At 39.6% G+C, this 22,976-nt stretch overlaps 1 protein-coding gene across 1 annotated transcript in view; it reads left to right on the top strand.

Moving 5' to 3' along the window:
• Positions 1-22,976, top strand: part of timm50 (translocase of inner mitochondrial membrane 50 homolog) — a 70,931-nt gene that overhangs the window by 25,719 nt on the left and 22,236 nt on the right. Inside the window, exons 4-6 of the mRNA XM_080428996.1 lie at positions 2,450-2,471; positions 16,473-16,531; positions 20,114-20,233. Coding sequence (XP_080285122.1) covers positions 2,450-2,471; positions 16,473-16,531; positions 20,114-20,233 — 201 coding nt within the window. The remainder of the gene's footprint in view (positions 1-2,449; positions 2,472-16,472; positions 16,532-20,113; positions 20,234-22,976) is intronic.

The raw sequence follows: 22,976 nt of genomic DNA, 5'->3' as shown, positions 1-22,976 counted from the left end.
CAAAAGTATTGGCATCAAAATGTACTTAAAGTACCAAAAGTAAAAGTACAAAATATTTGAAAATAGCCGATCTACAAGCTCACAACGCGTCGCGCTGCGACGCGTTGTGAGCTTGTAGATCTGCTATTTTCAAATAGCCTATGTATAAAATAGGGCTAAAGTAGTTAATGTATGTTTCATTATATCATAGTTTATATCTGAAAAGTAACTAGTAACTAAAGTTTTCAAATAATTGTAGTGGAGTAAAAGTACAATATTTGCCTCTGAGATGTAGTGGAGTAGAAGTAAAAGTATTGGAAATTGGAAATACTCAAGTAAAGTACAAATACCTCAAAATTATACTTAAGTACAGTACTTAAGTAAATGTACTTAGTTACTTTCCACCACTGCCTGCGCTAGCGCTAGACCCCTGGGAAATGGATTGCTGAGTTGGGGCGCAACACCTACCATCAGCTCCCAGTACTTACCGCACGACTTGCCACACACCCAAGCCGTGCTACTCACTCATACGCCGAGTTGGCGGTGCCCGGGTTCGAACCCCGTGACCTTGTGGTCGATAGGCGAGTGCTCTACCGACAGACAGTGGTGGAAAAAAAGTACTCACATTTTTTTACTTAAGTAAAAGTATCAATAATACAGCAACGTAGAAGTACTCTGTTACAAGTAAAAGTCCGGAATTCAAAATGTACTTAAAGTACCAAAAGTAAAAGTACTAAAATGTTTGAAAATAGCAGATCTACAAGCTCGCGTCGCGATGCGTTGTGAGCCTGTGGATCGGCTATTTTCAAATGGCCGAGGTATAAAATAGGGCTAAAGTGCATAATGTTTTATAATGTAATAACATCTGCACAGTATCTAGTAACTAAAGTTTTCAAATAATTGTAGTGGAGTAAAAGTACAATATTTTCCTCTGAGGTGTAGTGGAGTAGAAGTAAAAGTATAGACAATTGGAAATACTCCAGTAAAGTAAAAAAAAACTCAAAATTGTACTTAAGTACAGTACTTGAGTAAATGTACTTAGTTACTTTACACCACTGCCGACAGCGCTACCTAGACACTATAGATTGGCCATTTTCTGCATGAGTGTAAAGATTTACTATTTTCTATGTTATATGTATGTATGTGTGTGTGTGTGTGTGTGTGGGCGGGCCGTTTAATGCGTTTCGAGCTTGTAGATCTGCTATTTTCATTTCCAGCTCTATGTATATTGGTGGCTGTAGCAACTTGTGTGAAAGTCCCCCTGCATTAGGATTAGTGCGTTTGTTCATTGCTACACACGCTGTATTTACCAAGTGTCTCACACTGCTACATTGTCTAGCTGCATTTACTATGTGTCTCACACTGCTCTAACCGCTTACAGGCAAATACATGAGTTTATATTGGTGTTAACCTAATATTAGTTGTGGTTTCCATAGCAGCAGATGCATGGACAGGTTGATTTGTCCAACCAGCGCTGTCATTTATTAATATAAATGTATAACCTTTTGTCCTGAAGTTTAACCCAAAATAAGATGTTTAACTTTGTTACCACAAGAGGGCACCCTACACCCTTTTTGTTTTGGGTGTGACTCTACTATGAATATCATTGTTTAGTTCTCTTTCGTCCATGAGCTTCTAGAGAAGAAACATAGTTTTCACTTAAGTTGCATGGGTGGGCGGGTGGTTGTAGGCTGTTTACTTGACATACATTCTAAACTATATGTTGCTCATTTTGCCTTTGTACAGACAACGTGGCACATTTGTGGATATTGCAGCACGAGAACGTATGTCTAATATATAGAATTATTGAATTAAGTTACCATGGTCTAGAAGACCACTTGGCAAGTTCCTTTGCATGTGCGGTGCACTTAACCATTGAAACACAGAGGGGTGTGTGTGTGTGTGTGTGTGTGTGTGTGTGTGTGTGTGTGTGTGTGATACATACAGAACTGCAGATGCTACATATGCGTGAGGCTGTGTATTATTGGTGATTGGGATTCCGAATCAAAACAAAATGTTTACAGGTGTGTGTGTGTGTGTATATATATATATATATATATATAAAAATAAAAAAATGTCATGGCCAAAATAGGAACGCCAGGTTGAACGTAATAGTAAATAAAAAGTAATTCATAACTTTTTGAAAAGTAGTCTATATATTGCAATGCTAATGTGTGGTTGTCAAATAGTCCCAATGCACAGCTGGACTTGTCTCATGGCACACCAGTTTCTTGACAAACGGTTTGAGAAGCACTGAAATGAGAAACTGCTTCACTTTGCCTATGAGAGGCAGCAGCATGGTGGGGTTTGAATATCTCCAGAGGAAGCCTTTTGGGAGTCATCTGATTCAGCTCAGAGTCACCATAGTAGTTTATCAAAATGTCTAGCTTGCGTTGACTGTTACAGATGTGTAACTATTGTCATCTCTCTTACCGTATTTACTCATCTCTTGTTTCTCTTTTCCTCACAGATTCCAGATGAGTTTGACAGTGGTAAGTGTATTCATGCTCAATTCTAGTTTTGTCCAGTGGTGTAAAGTAATTAAGGTACTTACTCAGGTACTGTACTTAAGGAACATTTTGAGGTATTTTTTACTTTAGTGGAGTATTGCCCCAATTTCAATACTTTTACTTCTACTCCACTACATCTCTGAGGAAAATATTGTACTTTTACTCCACTACAATTATTTGAAAACTTAAGTTACTTTGTAGATTTTGATTATTATTACAAAACATACATTAACCAACTACTTCAGCCCTATATACATTTCAGCCATTTAAAAATAGCCGATCTACAAGCTCACAGTGCGTTGCGATGTGACGCATTGTGAGCTTGTAGATCTGCTATTTTCAAAACATGTTTATACATTTGAAAACTTGAAACGGGACATTCTGCACAATGAGTACTTTTGATACTTTTAAGTACATTTTGAGGTCAATACTTTTTGTAGTTTTTACTCAAGTACATTTTAAATCCCGGACTTTTACTTGTAACTGAGTATTTCTACATTGCAGTATTGATACTTTTACTTAAGTAAAACATGTGAATACTTTTTCCCACCACTGGTTTTGTCCACTTATATCCATTTTACATACTGCATGTTTCTATCTAGTCTTTGTAATGGTTCCATACAACAGTGCATTTACTCAGCTTCACTCGGTTTACTCAAACCAGACATGTGAATGCCACAGGTGAGAGGGAAAGCAGATACGATTGTCAGTGGAATAATGCTGACACAAAGGAGTAGAAAAAGGTTGGCACACAGCAGTGGTGGAAAGTAACTAAGTACATTTACTTAAGTACTGTACTTAAGTACAATTTTGAGGTATTTGTACTTTACTTGAGTATTTCCAATTTCCAATACTTTTACTTCTACTCCACTACATCTCAGAGGCAAATATTGTACTTTTATTCCACTGCAATAATTTGAAGACTTTAGTTACTAGTTACTTTTCAGATATAAATTATTATATTATAAAACATACATTAACCACTTTAGCCCTATTTTATACCTAGGCTTTTTGAAAATAGCCGATTTACAAGCTCACAACGCGTCGCATCGCGACGCGTTGTGAGCTTGTAGATCTGCTATTTTCAAACATTTTAGTACTTTTACTTTTGTTACTTTAAGTACATTTTGATGCCAATACTTTTGCACTTTTACTCAAGTAAATTTTTAATTCCGGACTTTTACTTGTAACGGAGTACTTCTACATTGCAGTATTGGTACTTTTACTTAAGTAAAGCAATTGAGTACTTTTTCCACCACTGGCACACAGTAGCATTGAATGTCTTCAACGTTCTATAGGCCAGTGGTTCTCAACCTTTTTAGGCTGTGACCCCCCAAAATAATCACATTTGAACTGGGGGCCCCCCCAAATAATCACATTTGAACTGTGCCCCCCCCCCACCCTGACAATCACTTGGAATTGTAGAGTTGAAAACTAAAATAAATAAATAATACAAAATGTTTTTGAAACATTTTTGACATTTTCAAATCCACGCTGCAAGCTTGTAGATCTGCTATCCTCCTATAATTTGACAAACCTCTGTAGTGTGTGGGTGCATGGTGTCGCGATGGTGAGGCCAAAATTGTTCTGCCCCGGTTCTCCTCAGTGGCTGGAGCAATTGATCTGAATTTGTCACACAGCCATTGACCCTTACCATGCGCACCTAACGGCGAAGCCCGTTTTCCGATTACACACAATCTCAGCTGTTTATTAGCGTTTTTTGTGTTCGCTGGCTCCCGGGTTGCCAGATCATGTGCGCATATCCCCCCACGGGTATGGTCTAGTAACTAGACCATACCCGTGGGGGGATATGCGCACATGATCTAGACTCTAGTTTATGAATAACCAACATATAAATGGATAAAGTGGTTAAAATGATTGTGATGCTGCATTAACTACTTTTTGCTGGGGACCCCATGGAGAGTGTGTGTAGGGGTCAATATTTGTCTCTGAGATGTTGTGGAGTAGAAGTACAAGTATTGGAAATACTCCAGTAAAGTAAAAGTACTGTCTTGAGTAAATGTACGTAGTTACTTTACACCACTGCTCTTCACCTATCTCCTTTCCTCTCCTCTTCTTCATCTGCCCATCTCAAGCCTCATTTATACTTTGTCATGCGACGATGGTGTCACACATTGGAAAATAGCAGACCTACAAACATAAATTAGGTGTGGGTGGGGGTTTGTGTGCGTGGGCGGGTGGGTGTGTGTGTGGTTGCTCCCTAACGTCCAGAAGTCCTAAAGCTAACTCATGTTTTACAGCTCTGTCCATTAATGCAATGTCCTATTGTCTAAAGGTGGTGGGTTTTACAACAGTACATGGCTTTGATTAGGGAGCAATCTATGCCACCGGCAACGGGTTGTCATCAGCCAATCAGAGATGAGAACATAGGTCAAGTGACCCCTGAGCAGTGGTGTAAAGTAACCAAGTACATTTACTCAAGTACTGTACATAAGTACAATTTTGACGTATTTTTACTTGAGTATTTTCAGTTTTCTTTACTTTTACTTCTACTTCCCTACATCTCAGAGGCAAATATAGTACTTTGACTCCACTGCAATGATCTGACAACTTTAGTTACTATTTACCTTTCAGATATAAATTATGATATTATGAAACACAAATTAGCCCTATTTTTTACATAGGCTATTTGAAAATAGCCGATCTACAAGCTCACAATGCGTCGAAAGGCAATGCATTAGTGAGCTTGTAGATCGGCTATTTTCAAATGGCCGAAATGTATACAGAGCTTAGCGCTACTCAACCCGCGGGCCCCAACGCAGCGTCTCTGCGGCCCCTAAAAAAAAAATGAATTAAGCACAGGATAAAAATATACATTTCCGTTCAAATATATGGGTTGTTTCTTTTTTTTTCAAAAACAGACAGACATTTACAGGTGTGTCAATTGTTACAGGTATAATGCATAGTTTTCTATGCATTTCAGGGTTTTTTGGGGGTTTGACCTAGCCTGGTAAACCCTCCCTCCGGAAATCTCATTTCTATTTGATTCCTGGAGTGAGTCTGGCCTGATCCGCCTTTCTGCAATATTGGCTGTGCTGGAGTTGGGCGGGAGTAATACCGTTGACTGACAACCCCTTCAGCCAATGATAATTTTTCCCCTTCAGCCAATCAGCAGTTCACCAGTCTTAATGTGACGCGACGGGACTTTTGAGACAGCCATACCCAAAATGGGTTGCCTTTTTCGGATACAATGGTGTCACTGCCCGCCCCTACCGGTTCTCTAAATTTTTATTTTTAAATAGGCTTTGTCATGATTAATTGACCACATATATGAAGTTAAACAACTAAATTCTATCCAAACGATATCTTATAAGTAAATTCCGTGCCTCAAAATAGAAGTTAGAGAGCTTTTTGAAGTAAAAAAATAGCGGAGAATTGGCCGCACAAGAAAAAGATGGCTGCCGTTCGTGTTTTGGGCTCACTCGAACTCGCCACCTGATTGGCCAACGTAAGCTGTCAATCACAGAACAATGAGCGACGACGCTGATAGGCTCGGCCGTTTGGCATACACAGCCAATATTGCAGAAAGGCGGATCAGGCCAGACTCACTCCAGGAATCAAATAGAAATGAGATTTCCGGAGGGACGGTTTACCAGGCTAGGTTTGACCCCCAATTTTTTTCGGCCGCCGCGCGCCCAGGATAGGTGTCCCTTATTTCATATGGTGAAATTTCATTATTTCATATGTCAAAATGTACATTTTCTTATAACAATAATGTGTAGTGTGTTACAAAATCAAAAAATCCAACATTTTTAGCTTGCGGCCCTTGGACTTTTGGTATTTTTCTGAGTGGCCCCTGAGCCATCTTAAGTTGAGTAGCCCTGGAATAAGTAGACCACAACCGTGGGGGGGATACGTGCACATGATCTGGCAACCCGGGAGCCAGCGAACACAAAAACGCTAATAAACAGCAGAGATTTTGTGTAATCGGAAAACGGGCTTCGCTGTTAGGTGCACATGGTAAGGGTCATTCAGATCAATTGCTCCAGCCACTGAGGAGAACCGGGCAGAACAATTTTGGCCACAACACCATGCACCCACGCACTACCGAGGTTTGTCAAACAAATTATAGGAGGATAATAATACAAAAAAATAAAGTCTAGGTGTTTGAATCCACTGTGTTGAATCCGGCTTGGTCGAGTGTCCCATTGTCGTCCGTTTTTCTTTAACCCATTGAGACCTGAGAAGATTCTAGAAAGGTCTTCTAAATCCAAAAGAAAATTTGAAAGAAAAACCCAATATTTTTTTCCTCGATTTTTCAAAATTAGCAGATCTACAAGTTCATAGCGCGGCACTCGGTGCCGCGCTATGAGCTTGTATATCTGCTATTTTTGAATAGCCTAAAGAAATCTAAAGTGACACAGATGCGTTCCAGGTATCAATGGGTTAATAACACGGGCTAGGAAGGTCGGACGGCGACAAACTAGATACCTGAGTAAAGTTCACTTTGAGCTGCATCCAACACGTTCACTGCCATTTCCGTCGGCCTTACCATTAGGACGCTAGGGGCAGTTGACATTTCTTTTTTGGGGGGTAATGGATTTATCTATTTATTTTTTTCACTCGGCCCGGCCCAACTAATTAGCATAGATTTTGGGCCCGGCCCAAAAACGTCGGGTCGGTTAGGGTCGAGCTCGGGCAGAATTTGAGGACTACAGTCTTCCCAGTTTAAATGGGTTACAATGCGCATCATAATAACTACATCTTGTAACAATGTAGCACTACCACCCGATCAAACGACTGCGGTATTATTGCGTTTATTGTCAAAGTCTGAAGGATTGCGCGCGCTCGTGTGTGTGTGACAGCTGTGGGATGGATTTGGTGTGAGTGATGGCTCGTGTTTTAAACGAATTAGGATTACACACCGATTCTATTAATCACTTCATCAATAGCTCTGTCTCTGAGGATCCTCTTCGTCAATAACTCTGTCTCCTAGGATCCTCCATCAATAACTCGTCTCCGAGGACCATTTCATCTCTCCCTTCCCATCCATCCATCAATCCATCTCGCCCCAGTTCTCCCAGAGGGTTACTCTTTATTCATCCATCTATCTGCCCATCCATGGGTGTCGGCGCCATTATACGAGGGTGGTACAAGTCCCACCTACTTCTTAAAATGATTAGTTTAGACTCCCCCTGACTTCACCATGTTTACCATGTCCAAAATAATTGTCGATCTACTCTGCTCTCTTTTCAGAGCTTCATTTTGAAATCCATTCTGCTTCCTACAGATGGAATGCCAAAATCTATGAAATTCTATACGTTTTCACTGCTACCTTTGCAACCAGACAGACAGAACCCTCCGCACACATTTCACACACAAGTGGCAATAACGTAGCTGGTCAGTTACTCAAGTACTGTACTTGAGTACAATTTTGAAGTATTTTTATTCTACTGGAGTATTTCCAATTTTCAGCACTTTGGAAATATTGGCAAATATTGTACTTTTACTCCACAATTTTTTTTTTAAAACTTTAGTTACTTTGCAGATATAAATTATTATATTATAAAATATACATTAACCACTTTAGCCCTATTTTATACCTAGGCTATTTGAAAATAGACGATCTACAAGCTCTCAACGCGACGTATTTATGGTGATTTAATCATGTTTTTCATGTTCGTTCAGCCAGTATTAGTCATAGTCATACAAATACCTTTTACTGTTGCCCCAAAACCATGGCAACCACCCCAAGTGTTTAAAATTTGAACATGGTGGGTGACATTTTTAATTTGTAATTTGTCAATCACAATGTTCTGGGTTTGACCTAGTGTAACAGACCAAAATATACCCCTGGCCAAACTTTTTCAAAAAAGCAGATCTACAAGCTCATATGAGCTTGTAGATCTGCTTTAAAAAAAAATATCGTGGAAACTTTGAATATATGTTTTAGGACTAACATTTTTAACTCCGATCTGTGCTTCTGGGGGTCCCTGGAACAACATATTTTGAGATGGGGCTCCGTGGCCAAATACATATAATTCTGGGTGGTCCTTGACATGGAAAAGTTTGAGAACCACTCACATAGCAACATACGTTTTTCAGAAAACTGTTAGGATTAAGATTTGCACACATAATAAAATAAAAAAAATAATAAAAAAAGCAGATCTACAAGCTCATATCGTGGCAAAGAAATAAAAAAATGACAGATTCTTTCCCGGTCTTAACTGATTCACTGCCAATCACGTAGATCTACGCGAACCGATTTAAAGCCGCCACGTGCCAATCGCGTTTTTTTCTTTTCTTTTTTCTTTTTTTTTTCTTTTCCAATTTGACCCAAAGACCAAGAAGATATGATTGTTCAAAGATCTAGACTCCTATCCACTTCCTTGTTAACTTAAAACTTAAAAAATATTTATCTCGGCTCCTGAGTACTTTTTTTTTTTTCAATGAAAAATCTCTGGCACTGGCTAAAAAAATATGAAAATACCTCTGGCAGTTAATGGGTTAATGGGTTAAACTGTTATATACCCCGGCGTGTAAACTGGACTAACCCAGAATATACTCCGCAGTATAAAACAGGCTAGCTCACTTTAACCCCGGGTATAGTTTTGTAACGGCTAGTATCACCAACTCAGTGTACGAGTACCACTTATTTGATCCCCGGCTCCCTGTGAGTTGGTGTCGAAGTGTCCTTGAGCAAGACACTGAACCCCTAACTGCTCCCGATGAGCATGGTCTCCTCCACGTGTGTGTGTGTGTGTGTGTGTGAATGAATGGGCGATTGTAACAAGGTCTTACCACCTTGTAAAGGGGATAGATGCCCTCACTGCTCCAGTAAGACACTCTGACCTACATACTTACTTAGGAAAGTCGGAACCATTTTATCTCTGAGCTTGTAGATCTGCCATTTTTGAAAATGTGTGCAAATCTTTGTGTGTGTATATATATATATGTATATGTATTTATGTGTATACATAGTATGTATATATATGTGTGTATACATATATATAAAAATATATAAAGCGCAAACATTTTTAACTCATCATTGCTTCTGGGGGGTCCCTGGAACAACATATTTTGAGATTGGGGGGGGGGGCATACCATTTTGGGGGCCTTGGACATGAGAAAAGTTTGAGAACTACTGATATTATAGCAACATATGTTTTTTCAATAAACTTTAGGATTTAGAAGACATTTGTAGATTCCCCAGAAACAGAAAGTCGAGTTACAAATGTTCGCTTGAAAAATTATTATATATAAGATTTGCAGATATTTCGATTTTTCAAAAAAATAGCCAATTTACAAGCTCATAGCACGGCACAGAGTAGATCTGCTATTTTTGAATAGCCTAAGAAATCTTAAAATGACGTGCCCGGTCTTAATGGGTTAACACCAAGCCCCCAGAACCCAGTGGTTTCATTGAAGCCAAATGGACATGCTGGCCATTCATGGTACTGCAGGCCTGGGGCCTCAACATGAACGAGCGAAACGGTTTCGACCAATGGGCTCGACTCACGAGCGTGCGCACGTGCTTGCGCACGGGGCTGCGCGTTTCTGTGACGCAAAACGCGTCACATCTGTGACGAATTGGGGCCATAATAGGCCGCGCCCACCAAATTTCCAACCCGGAAGAAGGGGTGATTTAGGCCCATGCGCTGGGTGAGCAACTCAATGCAAGTGGATGGGAGGAGATTTCTGGTGCCCTCTATTATTTTTAACTCTATGGTTAACACCCAATCCCCTCCTTAGTGTAACGAGGCCCCTCCCATCCTGCAGTGTAATGAGGGCCAATCATGATGTCAGGGGCCACAATGAGCTTGATCCCAGGGTTCAAAGGTCAGGCCCCAGGAGAGTATAGACACACTTCCTCACCCCACTGATCTGTCTCCTCCTAATTCGAAACACACTTTGCTAGTCTGGGATGGCTCATGGTAGAAGACCGGGTTAAACAAATCAAAATGGGATTGGTATTTAACCCATTAAGACCGGGAACGCATCTGTGTAATCGATTTGAGCTATTAAAAGAAAAGCATTATTTTACACTTTGGCTATTCAGAAATAGCAGATATACAAGCTCCTAGCGCGGCACCGAGATGGGGGGGGGGGGCAAATACATATAATTTTGGGGGTCCTTGACAATTATGTAAAAGTTTGAGAACCACTGATATAGCAACATTAGGTTTTTTTTTTTTTAACGGTCAGGATTTAGAAGACATTTGTAGAATCGGCTTCAGGTCTTAATGGGTTAAGACAGTCTAAGGGGCAGTGCCCTTAATTGTAGATTTGTAGCTCGTAGACAATATTTCACAAACCACACTTCTATCACTTACTGACAGCCAGCCTGGAGGCTCTTGAGCAAAGCCACTAGGAAAGAGTTATGTTTTACTGTGTACACATTACGCAACATGTCGAAATTGCTTCTTCTAAATGCTGGAAAGGCAACGGAAAACGCTGATTATTTTCCGGCAGAGATTCTTCCTCTGTCCTTTTGCTTGGATTGTACAAAATGACTGAAGTGTTTACTGCATGGACTTCCTGGGGGGTGGCAGGCTCTTCATTGTCTCAACTTCCTCCACAGTCACACAGATGTCATCTGTCCCCACTTTCTCCCCCAACCATTATCATAAACTAATTAGAGACATTAACTGTGTCATACTGACAGTATGAGGCGGCTTGTTTTTGCACTCCAAGACAATTTCCATATTTCCAATAATACTCTAAAAAAGTAAAAAACTATAGAAGTAAAGGTAAATAACGGATATTAGGTAGGAAATGCTAAGTAGGGAATCTTTTTCTTTTCCTTTCGGCTGTTCCCCCAGCGAATCATATGCCTCCATCTCACCCCGTCTTCTGCCTCCTCTTCTCTCACATTAACTAACTTTGTCCTCTTTCACTACATTCATAAATCTCCTCTTTGCTCTTCCTCTAGCCCTCATAGACCATATTCACACGGCGGCCATGTTGCTATTAAGTCAATGAAGTGCCACCCCGTTTCCACGGCAACGGGGTGGCACTTTCAATGTTAAATTCCAATATGGCCGCTGTGTGAATATGGTCTATGCTTGGCAGTTCCAACCTCAGCATTCTTTTACCAATATACTCACTATCCCTCCTCTGTACATGTCCAAAGTAAACCATCTCAGTCTGGTAAACCATCTGTCTGGAAGTGTAAGTGGAAAAATAAGTAAATAAATAATAAAAAAAAAAAAAAAAAAAAAAATATATATATATATATATATATATATATATATCCTATATTGCATTACTAGTGGCTTAACCACCCCTATTATCTCAATGTACCTCATATAGCAAAAATAGTAGCTCTACCAGTTGACAACGTGTCACGTGGTGAGCTTGTGCCTTGTAGATGTGCTATTTTCAGTGAATGTTTGCCTATTATGCTATTATGGCATGCCCAGATTAGGGACGCTAGGGTTCTTGTGTTTAATGCATTTCCCCCCTCCCCATACACACACACACTCGATCCCCATTTAATGTGAGGTGTGTTTGGCGTGGGTCTATTCCCCAGGGGGGAGGGGTTAGTTAACAACACCTGTGTGTTTGTGAGGATAGGGAGCTATCATCACCGCCGCATAAACACACACGCCACTCTGCACTAATGAGCCCCACGGCCCCCTGGGAAATGAAGTGTTTATTAGTAGGCATTACCAGTGTCCACAGACAGCTGGACACATTAGTGAGCAAGCCTATCTTTACTGCCATCATCCAGCCATTGGTGTGTGTGTGTGTGTGTGTGTGTGTGTGTGTGCTGTATTGATTGAACGCGCGTGTCACAGCTAGAGGTCGTGTTTGTTTTGCTGAAGGACAGAGGTGCAAAGTACATGTACTCAAGTACAATATTGTGTTACTTCACTTTACTGGAGTATTTCCAATTTAAATACTTTTACTTCTACTCCACTCACTCTATCCTGGAGGCAAATATTGCACTCTTACTCCATTACAATTAGAAAACTTAAGTTACTAGTTAGTTTATAGAGATTATTAATCACTTAAGTCCTTATTTTATGCTTTGGCTGTTTGAAAATTCAAATTCAATTGAAATTCAGTCATACACTAGGATGAATTAACCTTTGTTGAGCTGCAAATTTAGTACCACTTAAACCCTCTAGACTTGATAAAACGGACCTGTAAAGAGCCTGTTTAGTACGCTCTTTTTTCACTCTGCACAAATCGATTCGGCAAAAATAACAGATCTACAAGCTCACAGCTAGTAGATCGGATCGCAATTGTTTTGCAAACATTCCCCGCAGAATCGGGATGCTGGGCATTCAAGTGGTTAAACAAAAGTGGCATTTTAAGTTTTCTGCATATTTTCATTATCGCGATAATATCGTTAATCACAATCATTTTTGCCACAATAATTGTGCCAAGTCATTTTCATATCGTCCCATCCCTCGTCACTGGTATTACATAATCACCTGATTGCTATTATTTGCCATAATCCTGAGATTTTTTAAATTATCGTCAGAATCGTTTCCTTAACTCTTTCACTGCCAAGAGTATTTTCATAAAGCACTCCCCCAGTGCCAGCAATTTGCGTGTTTTTTAATTTTTTAATTTTGTAATTTTTCATTCAAATAAATTATCTGATTGGGTTTTTAAATCCATACGACAGTTCTACCAGTAGAGAGCAGCAAATCGACACATTGATGACCTCGCTGGCTCACTCGCCCCCTCCCAAACAGGCTCACGTCACATCCGGTCATAACCGGATGTGACAATTTCGACAATCGTTGATCGGGCTAAATTACGATGTGATACACGACTACGATAACTGATCGTCACCCAGACCAAAGAGAGTAGACGTGGACCTCTCCGTTCTTTTTTTATACCGTGTGAAAAACCGTGACTTTCCCTATTCTGGCCGAAAATGACCGCGGGAAAAAAATGAGAACCGGAAACGGAATCTGCGTCATGAAACCGGAACCCAATGAGTCTGAAGGAGTCAGGAAGCGAAAGTAATCATGAAAAATAAACGGAATAGTGCGACTACAGTTAAAAGTAAAAACTCGGGATTTCTCGTTCTGGCACTGAGGGTATTCAGGAAAAACTCGGGATAACTCGGGGCGTGGCACTGAGAGAGTTAATCTGTATAAATTCATCTGCTGAAGATTTTAATTTTTTTACATTTTCAAAAATGTTCCAAAATAGTGGAAATCTGCAAGGTCACGGCATCGCATCACAATGTGTGAGCTTGTAGATTGGCTATTATTATTATGATTTAAAATGACATTATTAAATTATACCCTGTTTCATCATTATATTTTTTTTTGATAATTGGTACCAGCCATTGTCGGTCATTTCTTTATATATAAGTCATTTGTCACAAGTGCCCTGTGCAAGTTTTGTTTACAAAGCCTGAAAGGCAAAACATAAATGTCATTTTCATCTATATGTTCCAGTGTTTAATGTCAAAAACCACAATGAAGTCATTAATTTATTTTATTTTTATTTAACCAGTAAAATCACATTGAGACCATAGTCTCTTTTACGGGTGTGCACTGGCCAAGAGAAGATACCGTAATTTTCGCACTATAAGCCACACCTGAATATAAGCCGCAGCAGCTAAATTGAATGATTTGTACATATATAAGCCGCACTGGACTATAAGCTGCAGGTGTAAAATCCATAGATTTAGGAGGTCCCCTAGTGGCCGTTAGCTGTAAAAATCCATAGATAGTCCGAAATTTACGGTAAATGTTACACAGCTCTGCCAGTAACAACAATACAGGACATGACAAAGACAAACATATGACATCCGTAATACCAAAAACCTACTACCAAGGGAGGCTCAGAGATAGTCTAAATAGCACCAAATACAGACTATTAAAAGGCTAATAACAACAATACATCATGAAAATACTAAGCTAATATAAAACTAAGATCACAGCATTTGCTACTCGTCAAAGCAGGAGCAATGGCTGGAGAGTGTGCCCATAGCAATCCTCTTAAAAGTCACTAGGGGGATCAGAGAAGCCAGTTTTAATCTGATCTGTAGATCATTCCACGACCAGGGCCCAAAAAACGCAATGATTTTTTTCCCTGCCTCAGATTTGGTATTGGGTACGACGTAGCCCATCCAAGCGTTTGATCTGAGGTTAAGTGAATTTTGGACTAGTTAAAATATTGAACAAATGTAAGAAGGGGTTTGGGAAGAATTCATCCACCTTGACCCATTCCAAAAATCGCAAATATCAAGAATATATAATGATCTACTGTCCTTGGATGACGCCCCCGACAATAGAGTCAGGGAGGCCTGGGAGGCTGAACTTGGGCTGACTTTCGATGACTGGGGATGCTGCCCTAAGCACTTTCCACACAAGCTCAACTTGTGCACGTCTCACACTTATACAATTTAAAGTACTATTTAGAATTCATTACTCCAAAGCTAGACTATCGCAAATCTATCCTAATGTGACGGACAGTTGTGACAAATGTCATTATCCACCCTGTAATTTAACCCATATGTTTTATTCATGTCCGCTCCTGATTAACCTCTGGACAAATTATTTTGACACAATGTCCAAAATATTCACAATCCCTGTAACCATTTCTCCACATCTCCTTTCCTATATCTCTATTTCTATCTGGTCTTTGTTTTCATATTTTCTGTTCTCAAAAGCGATATTATATGCCATGCTCTTCTTCTTATTGTTATTTTAAATTGCTCCTTTTTTTCCCCTCTGATGTCTGTTTGTTATGTTTGTTAAAAAAAAGAAAAAACATTTAAGGAAAAAGGCAATACGAATGATCATATGCTGAAGATGGACAGTTTTCTTTTCATATATGCTTAAAATAAGCTTGATATGTGATCGTACTGAAGTGAACTGATCTTGTACCTAACTTCCAATAAAAATATGAATGAAAAAAAAAAAAATGTAAGAAGGGGAATTAATCACAATAATTTGTATGATAATTCTTCAAATTTTAAGATTGTGGAGGGCCTAGCCCTAGTAGTTAACCCATTGAGACCTGAAGCCGATTCTACATGTCTCCTAAATCTCAACAGTATTCTGAAAAACGTATGTTTCTATATCAGTGGTGCTCAATCTTTTTCATGTCAAGGACCCCCAAAATTATATGTATTTGGCCGCGGACCCCCATCAAAATATTTTGTTCCAGGGACCCCCTAGAAGCAAAGATTTGAGTAAAAAATGTTCGCTTTAAAAATATATATATTCAAAGATTTGCACACATTTTCACGATTTTTCAAAAATAGCAGATCTACAAGCTCGTAGCTTGTATATCTGCTATTTTTGAATAGCCCAAAGTGTAAAATAATGCTTTTTAGCTCAAATCAAAAAATGACACAGTTCCAGGTCTTAATGGGTTAACGCACATGCCACATATAGGATCTAATGCAGCAAGTTGCGGATTCGATTCCAGAGCCTGACCATTTTTGCTGCTTGTCCCCCCTGTCTCTCTCTCCCTATTTCTTGTATGTCTCTACTGTACTATATAAAGGCAGACAAGCCCAACACATATTTAAAATATATATGGATAAAATCATGATTGTGGCTAGAACCCAGAATCGGAACGCGTAGGAGCAGCATTCAGTTTTTATGCTCCACATATCTGGAACAAACAACCAGAAAAAAACTGCTGGTCTGCTGGAACTCGTTTTATTAAAAAAATATATATTATATCCAAATGGCCTTTTTATAATGTTTTATTTTGCCTTAAAGGGATAGTTCACCCCCAAAATAACTTTTTTTCTATCGATTACTTCATGGGGTGAGTAATTGATAGAAAATAAGTAATTGTTTGGGTGAACTATCCCTTTTTAATGTGTCTTAATTCTCAGTCTTATTATCTCAGCGCATGTTTTATGTAAAGCACATTGAATTGCCTTGTTGAAATGTGCTATACAAAGAACTAGCCTTGCCTTGCTGAGGGACGTGACTTTAATAATTGTGTGTGTGTGTGTGTGTGTGTGTGTGTGTGTGTGTGTGTGTGTGTGTGTGTGTGTGTGTGTGTGTGTGTGTGTGTGTGTTCCAGATCCACCAGTGGTCCAGCAGCTGAAGAGAACATTCAAGTATTTTCAAGACTACAGACAGGTACAGTAGATGGTAACATAAGCTCTTACCTGCACTGTATTGTATCAGTGATGCATGATGTTTGATGATGATGTAAAGGCTGAGCAATTAACTGAAAATATATCCAAATGCATATTTGGAACCAATAAATGATTTATAACCGAATAATCGAGAAGCAAGGTTCTTTTTTATTTTCATTATTATATTTCTTTCTTGTATATCAATTGATCGACGCAAAGAAAAATCCTAATAGATGTTTTATAATCAACTATAGATTAGTCTGATTAACTACTTAATCCTGTGTTATTTAGATGGGGTTCCGCGGCCAAATACATATCATTTTGGGAGTCCTTGGCACGAAAACGTTTGAGAACTACTGATTTAGAAGACCTTTTGTAGAATCTGCCACAGGTCTCACAACTCTTTGGGTCGTTTGACTCGTTTCAGACGGGGAGCGGCTGACGCGCCTATGTAATTCATTTTCAATGAGAGGCGGGTGATTATTTAGGACGCGCGGAGAAGTTGAAGTAGTAGGGGGTACTAAGTGAAAAATCGTTACGCGGCGGATAAAAGCATGAAATTTGATACAGATGTCCCTTGGGTCATCCTAAAACATCCTAGAAGGGGTGCCCAAAAAAATCTTAAACAGGAAGTGAGTTATGGACAAAATCCAAAATGGCCACCTAAACTGTTGACCGTTGAGTCAAAAGACACCAAAATAATCTCCAAAAAGCATAAAATGTGGCACACATGTCCTTTGGGTCATCCTAAGACATCCTAGAAGGGGAGCCCAAAAAAATCTGAAACAGGAAGTGAGTTATTGACCAAATTGAAAATGGCCGCCTAGTGTTGTCGATTGACTCAAAAGACAACTAAAGAATCTCCAAAAAGTATAAAATGTGTCACACATGTCCCTTGGGTCATCCTAAGACATCCTAGAAGGGGTGCCCAAAAAAGTCTTCAACAGGAAGTGAGTTATTGACTAAATTGAAAATGGCCGCCTACAGTGTTGGCGATTGACTCAAAAAGCCTATAGAATCTCCAAAAAGTATACAATTTGGCACATATGTCCCTTGGGTCATCCTAACACATCCTAGAAGGGGTGCCAAAAATAATCTGAAACAGGAAGTGAGTTATTGACTAAATTGAAAATGGCCGCCTACAGTGTTGAAAGATGATGCAAGATACCTACAGAATCTCATAAAAGCATGAAATGTGGTACAAATGTCCCTTGGGTGATCTGAACGCATCCTACAAGGGGTGCCCAAAAAGGTTTTACACAGGAAGTGACCGCCTAAAAGCAGTTGACACAAAAGAAAACATAAGGGGACGTCATAAAAGTGTATAATTTGGTACGTACATTGAGTGCTTCTTAATATATCCTAGAAGGGGTTATTTATTTGTTTGCTTGTTTATTAAACTTTTTAGGAAGGGACCATGTTGAAGAAATTCTAAATGGCTGTTTAAACAGTTGACCATGGCAGTCTGCATATTATGCAGACTCAATACGACAGGTTATGCAGTGCATAACTTGCCGTATTTTGTAGTCTACCTTCTGTTTTCATTTCTACATCACTTATTTATTTTACTTTCTGCATAATTTTTTTATTGTACTCTTTGAATCTTCTTTATTTATCTAACTCTCTGCATATTCTCATTTATTTTACTCTGCATCTTATCTTACTCTGCATATTCTTATTTTACTCTCTGCATCTTATTTATTTTGCACTCTACATCTTCTTGCTTGTTTTACACTCTATCTTCTCATGTATTTTCTTCTTGATCATTACTGTTTTTTTGTGATTAGTGTTTAGTAACTACATTCATGTGTGCCATTTCGCAATTACCAGCACATTGGCATAATGCTCTGCAAGGTAACCCAGCATCCCGGCATCTACACTTTCTCGAACAGAAGGGCTCAGCTTTGCAGCCACACTTGAGTTCTCTACAAACTTAAGCAGCCTCTGGCAAGAGTGTCCATAAAGGTGTCCACGAATCAGCGACTTTAATTTATTTGTCAGGAGATGGTAGAGATTGCATAGCTTTCAGGCTTCTGGACCAAATGCTAGATTGGCTGCACGATTTGAATATTGTAGTAGTGCAGCCCGTGTGGGACGAGTGTTTTCCATTGAGAGACTGTCTTTTGCATCATCTGTCAAGACTGTACACAGCCATTTTCAATTTAGTCAATAACTCACTTCCTGTTTCAGATAATTTCAGGCACCCTTTCTAGGATGTCTTAGGATGACCCAAGGGACATGTATGCCATTATGAGATTCTTTAGTTGTCTTTTGAGTCAATCGACAACACTGTAGGCGGTCATTTTCAATTTTGTCAATGACTCACTTCCTGTTTAAGATTTTTTTGGGCACCCCTTCTGGGATGTCTTGGGATGACCCAAGGGACATGTATGCCAAATTGTATGCTTTTATGAGATTCTTTAGTTGTCTTTTGAGTCAATAGATAACACTGTAGGCGGCCATTTTCAATTTTGTCAATAACTCAGTTCCTGCTTAAGATTTCTTTGGGCACCCCTTCTAGGATGTCTTAGGGTGACCAAAAAGACATGTGTGCCAAATTGTATGCTTTTATGAGATTCTTTAGTTGTCTTTTGAGTCAATCGACAACACTAGGCGGCCATTTTCAATTTAGTCAATAACTCACTTCCTGTTTCAGATTCCTTTGGGCACCCCTTCTAGGATGTCTTAGGATGACCCAAGGGACATATGTGCCAAATTTTATGCTTTTTGGAGATTCTTTTGGTGTCTTTTGAGTCAACGGTCAACAGTTTAGGTGGCCATTTTGAATTTTGTCCATAAGTCACTTCCTGTTTAAGATTTTTTTGGGCACCCCTTCTAGGATGTTTTAGGATGACCCAAGGGACATCTGTATCAAATTTCATGCTTTTATCCGCCGCGTAACGATTTGGCCATTTTTTGTGCTTAGTACCCCCTACTAAAGGGTGGTGTGGTAAAATTTCCGTGCTCGTTTGTGCACACGCGCACGTGCGGCAAGAGCTGGTCAGCTTTTTTTCCCCCCCGCTATGCGCTGGAGGGAAAGGATGATCGCGGCGGCGATTAATGGTGTTAACCATTAACAACCAATCCGGGAACGCATCTGTCATTTTAGATTTCTTTGGCTATTCAAAAATAGCAGACATACAAGCTCATGTACGAGCTTGTAGATATGCTTTTTTTTTCTCGTGAAAGTTTGTGCAAATCTTTGAATATATATATATTTTTTTAAAGCTAACTGTCAAATGTCTCAACAAATGTCTTCATTTTTCTGAAAATCTATTGTTGCTATATCAGTGGTGCTCAAACTTTTTCTTGTCAAGGACCCCCCAAATTTATGTTTTTGGCCGCCGAAAATATGTTATTCCAGGGACCCCCAGAAGCAAAGATTTGGGTTAAAAATATTTCAAGAAAATATATGTATTCAAAGATTTGCACAAATGTTCAAGATTTTTCAAAAATAGCAGATCTGCAAGCTCATAGCGCGCTATGACCTTGTAGATCTGCTATTTTTGTATAGCCAAATAAATCTTCAAATGACACAGATGCGTTCCCGGTCTTAATGGGTTAATGTGTGATGTATCCTCAGATGATCATTGAACCCACCAGCCCCAAACTGCTGCCTGATCCTCTGAAAGAACCTTACTACCAACCTCCATACACCCTTGTGCTGGAGCTAACCGATGTGCTACTGCATCCAGAGTGGTCTGTAAGTACTGTAGTAATACTGCAATCTAATACTGCTCCCCATTGTAAACCATGGGAATGTGACCCAAATCAATTTCAGACCCCCCCCCCCCCCCATAATAATTATATTTGAACTGGGGACCCCCCACCCGGACAAGCACTTGAATTGTAGGAGTTGAGGTATTTACTTTAGTTTGACTCGGTTCCTCAGATAAATATTGTGAACATGGCAGATCTACAAGCTCACAATGCCTCGCACTGCGAGTTTGGAACCAAAAGGACCCTTACAGGTCTGCAGTGGTGGAAAAAGTAATCAAATTCTTTACTTAAGTAAAAGTACCAATACTGCAATATGAAAATACTCTGTTACAAGTAAAAGTCCAGAATTAAACATTTACTTGAGTAAAAGTACAAAAGTATTGGCATCAAAATGTACTTAAAGTATCAAAAGTAAAAGTACTAAATATCTGAAAATAGCAGATCTACAAGCTCACAACGCGTCGCGCTGCGACGCGTTGTGAGCTTGTAGATCGGCTATTTTCAAATAGACTATGTATAAAATAGGGCTAAAGTGGTTAATGTATGTTTTATAATGTAATAATTTATATCTGAAAAGTAACTAGTAACTAAAGTGTTCAAATAAATGTAGTGGAGTAAAAGTACAATATTTGCCTCTGAGATGTAGTGGAGTAGAAGTAAAAGTATTGGAAATTGGAAATACTCAAGTAAAGTACAAATACCTCAAAATTGTACTTAAGTACAGTACTTAAGTAAATGTACTTAGTTACTTTCCACCACTGCAGGTCTGTAACTCTGAAAGTGTACAAATGGACCAAATGGACCCTTATGGGTCTGTAACTCTGAGAGTGTACAAATTAAACCAAATGGTCCATTTGGTTTTGTTTGTACACTTTCCTAATGCATACAAAACCGAGGGTCCTTGAAATGAAATTTGAGAATCACTGGTCTACATGTGGAATAGTATATAAATATCTGAGATAGTCCCTTATCTATTTTCCAACTTTTCTTTTTTTAAACTTATTTTTTTTACTATACTCTGGTCCTGTGGACTGTGCGTCAGTGCAGAATGAAGGGCAGGAAGGGGTTAATGGAGCAGGTGTAAAACGGGTCAACAGTGTTTTTGGGGGTGTGTCACCTGAGTGTGTTGACCACCTGTTGATACCCACCCCTCCAAAACACACACACACACACACACACACCCCTTATCAGGTACTCTGTGTGTTTGCGAGCAAAGTGGCACGTGTCGCAGGTTTGTGCGTGTGTGTGTGTGTGTGTGTGTGTGAGAGAGAGAGGCGTGACTCGACACCTGCCAACTTAATGAGCCAACAGACAAACACACGCGCCAAAACAGTTAAGCTGTTCCTCATTGTTCACCTGTCCTACCTGTAGAACACACACACACACACACACACACACACACACACACACACACACACACACACACACACACACACACACACACACACACACACACACACACACACACACACTCCAGTCTGGAGAACTAGATGGAACAAGAAGAGAGAGTGTGTGTGTGTGTAGTGTGGCAGACAGCAGACGACGCTGGCTGCGCTGGCCTGAGTGGAAAAGGTCACGACCTACGAGTGTCAGCCAATAACAACCCAACGGCTGCTCTGCTGCTAGAGTTACACACACACACACACACACACACACACACACACACACACACACACACACACACACACACACACACACACACGAGAGAAAGGGGGGCAGCCCCCGAATATTGTCTGTCGGGTGGAAACCTCATATGTCCAAAACTGTTACTTTTCAGGATTTAAATAAAAAAGTAGCAGATCAACAACAAGCTCAATGCAACGCTTCGCGACACGTTTGGCGACACGTTTGGAGCTTGTGCATCTGATCTGATGGCTACTGCTACTTTTGATGCTTTTGTGTGACTCTGTAGTATGATAAAGTACAGCGTTGATTTACGCAAAAACACAAAAAGAGATGAGAGGTTTCTGCCCGACAGAAACGATGGATACATCGATAGATGGGTAGATAGTGTGTGGATGGATGGATAGATACAGTAGATGGGTAGATGGATACAATAGATAGATACAATATATAGATACAATAGATAGATACAGTAGATAGATAGATAAATAGATAGATACAGTAGATGGATACGATACAGGAGCTTGTGCATCTGATCTGATAGCTACTGCTACTTTTGATGCTTTTGTGTGACTCTGTAGTATGATAAAGTACAGCGTTGATTTACGCAAAAACACAAAAAGAGATGAGAGGTTTCTGCCCGACAGAAACGATGGATACATCGATAGATGGGTAGATAGTGTGTGGATGGATGGATAGATACAGTAGATGGGTAGATGGATACAATAGATAGATACAATATATAGATACAATAGATAGATACAGTAGATAGATAGATAAATAGATAGATACAGTAGATGGATACGATACAGGAGCTTGTGCATCTGATCTGATAGCTACTGCTACTTTTGATGCTTTTGTGTGACTCTGTAGTATGATAAAGTACAGCGTTGATTTACGCAAAAACACAAAAAGAGATGAGAGGTTTCTGCCCGACAGAAACGATGGATACATCGATAGATGGGTAGATAGTGTGTGGATGGATGGATAGATACAGTAGATGGGTAGATGGATACAATAGATAGATACAATATATAGATACAATAGATAGATACAGTAGATAGATAGATAAATAGATAGATACAGTAGATGGATACGATACA

This window comes from Gymnoscopelus braueri, assembly GCF_963280865.1.
Source record: "Gymnoscopelus braueri genome assembly, chromosome: 5".
Taxonomy (NCBI): Eukaryota; Metazoa; Chordata; class Actinopteri; order Myctophiformes; family Myctophidae; genus Gymnoscopelus; species Gymnoscopelus braueri.
This window is presented reverse-complemented; position numbering and strand designations above follow the sequence as displayed.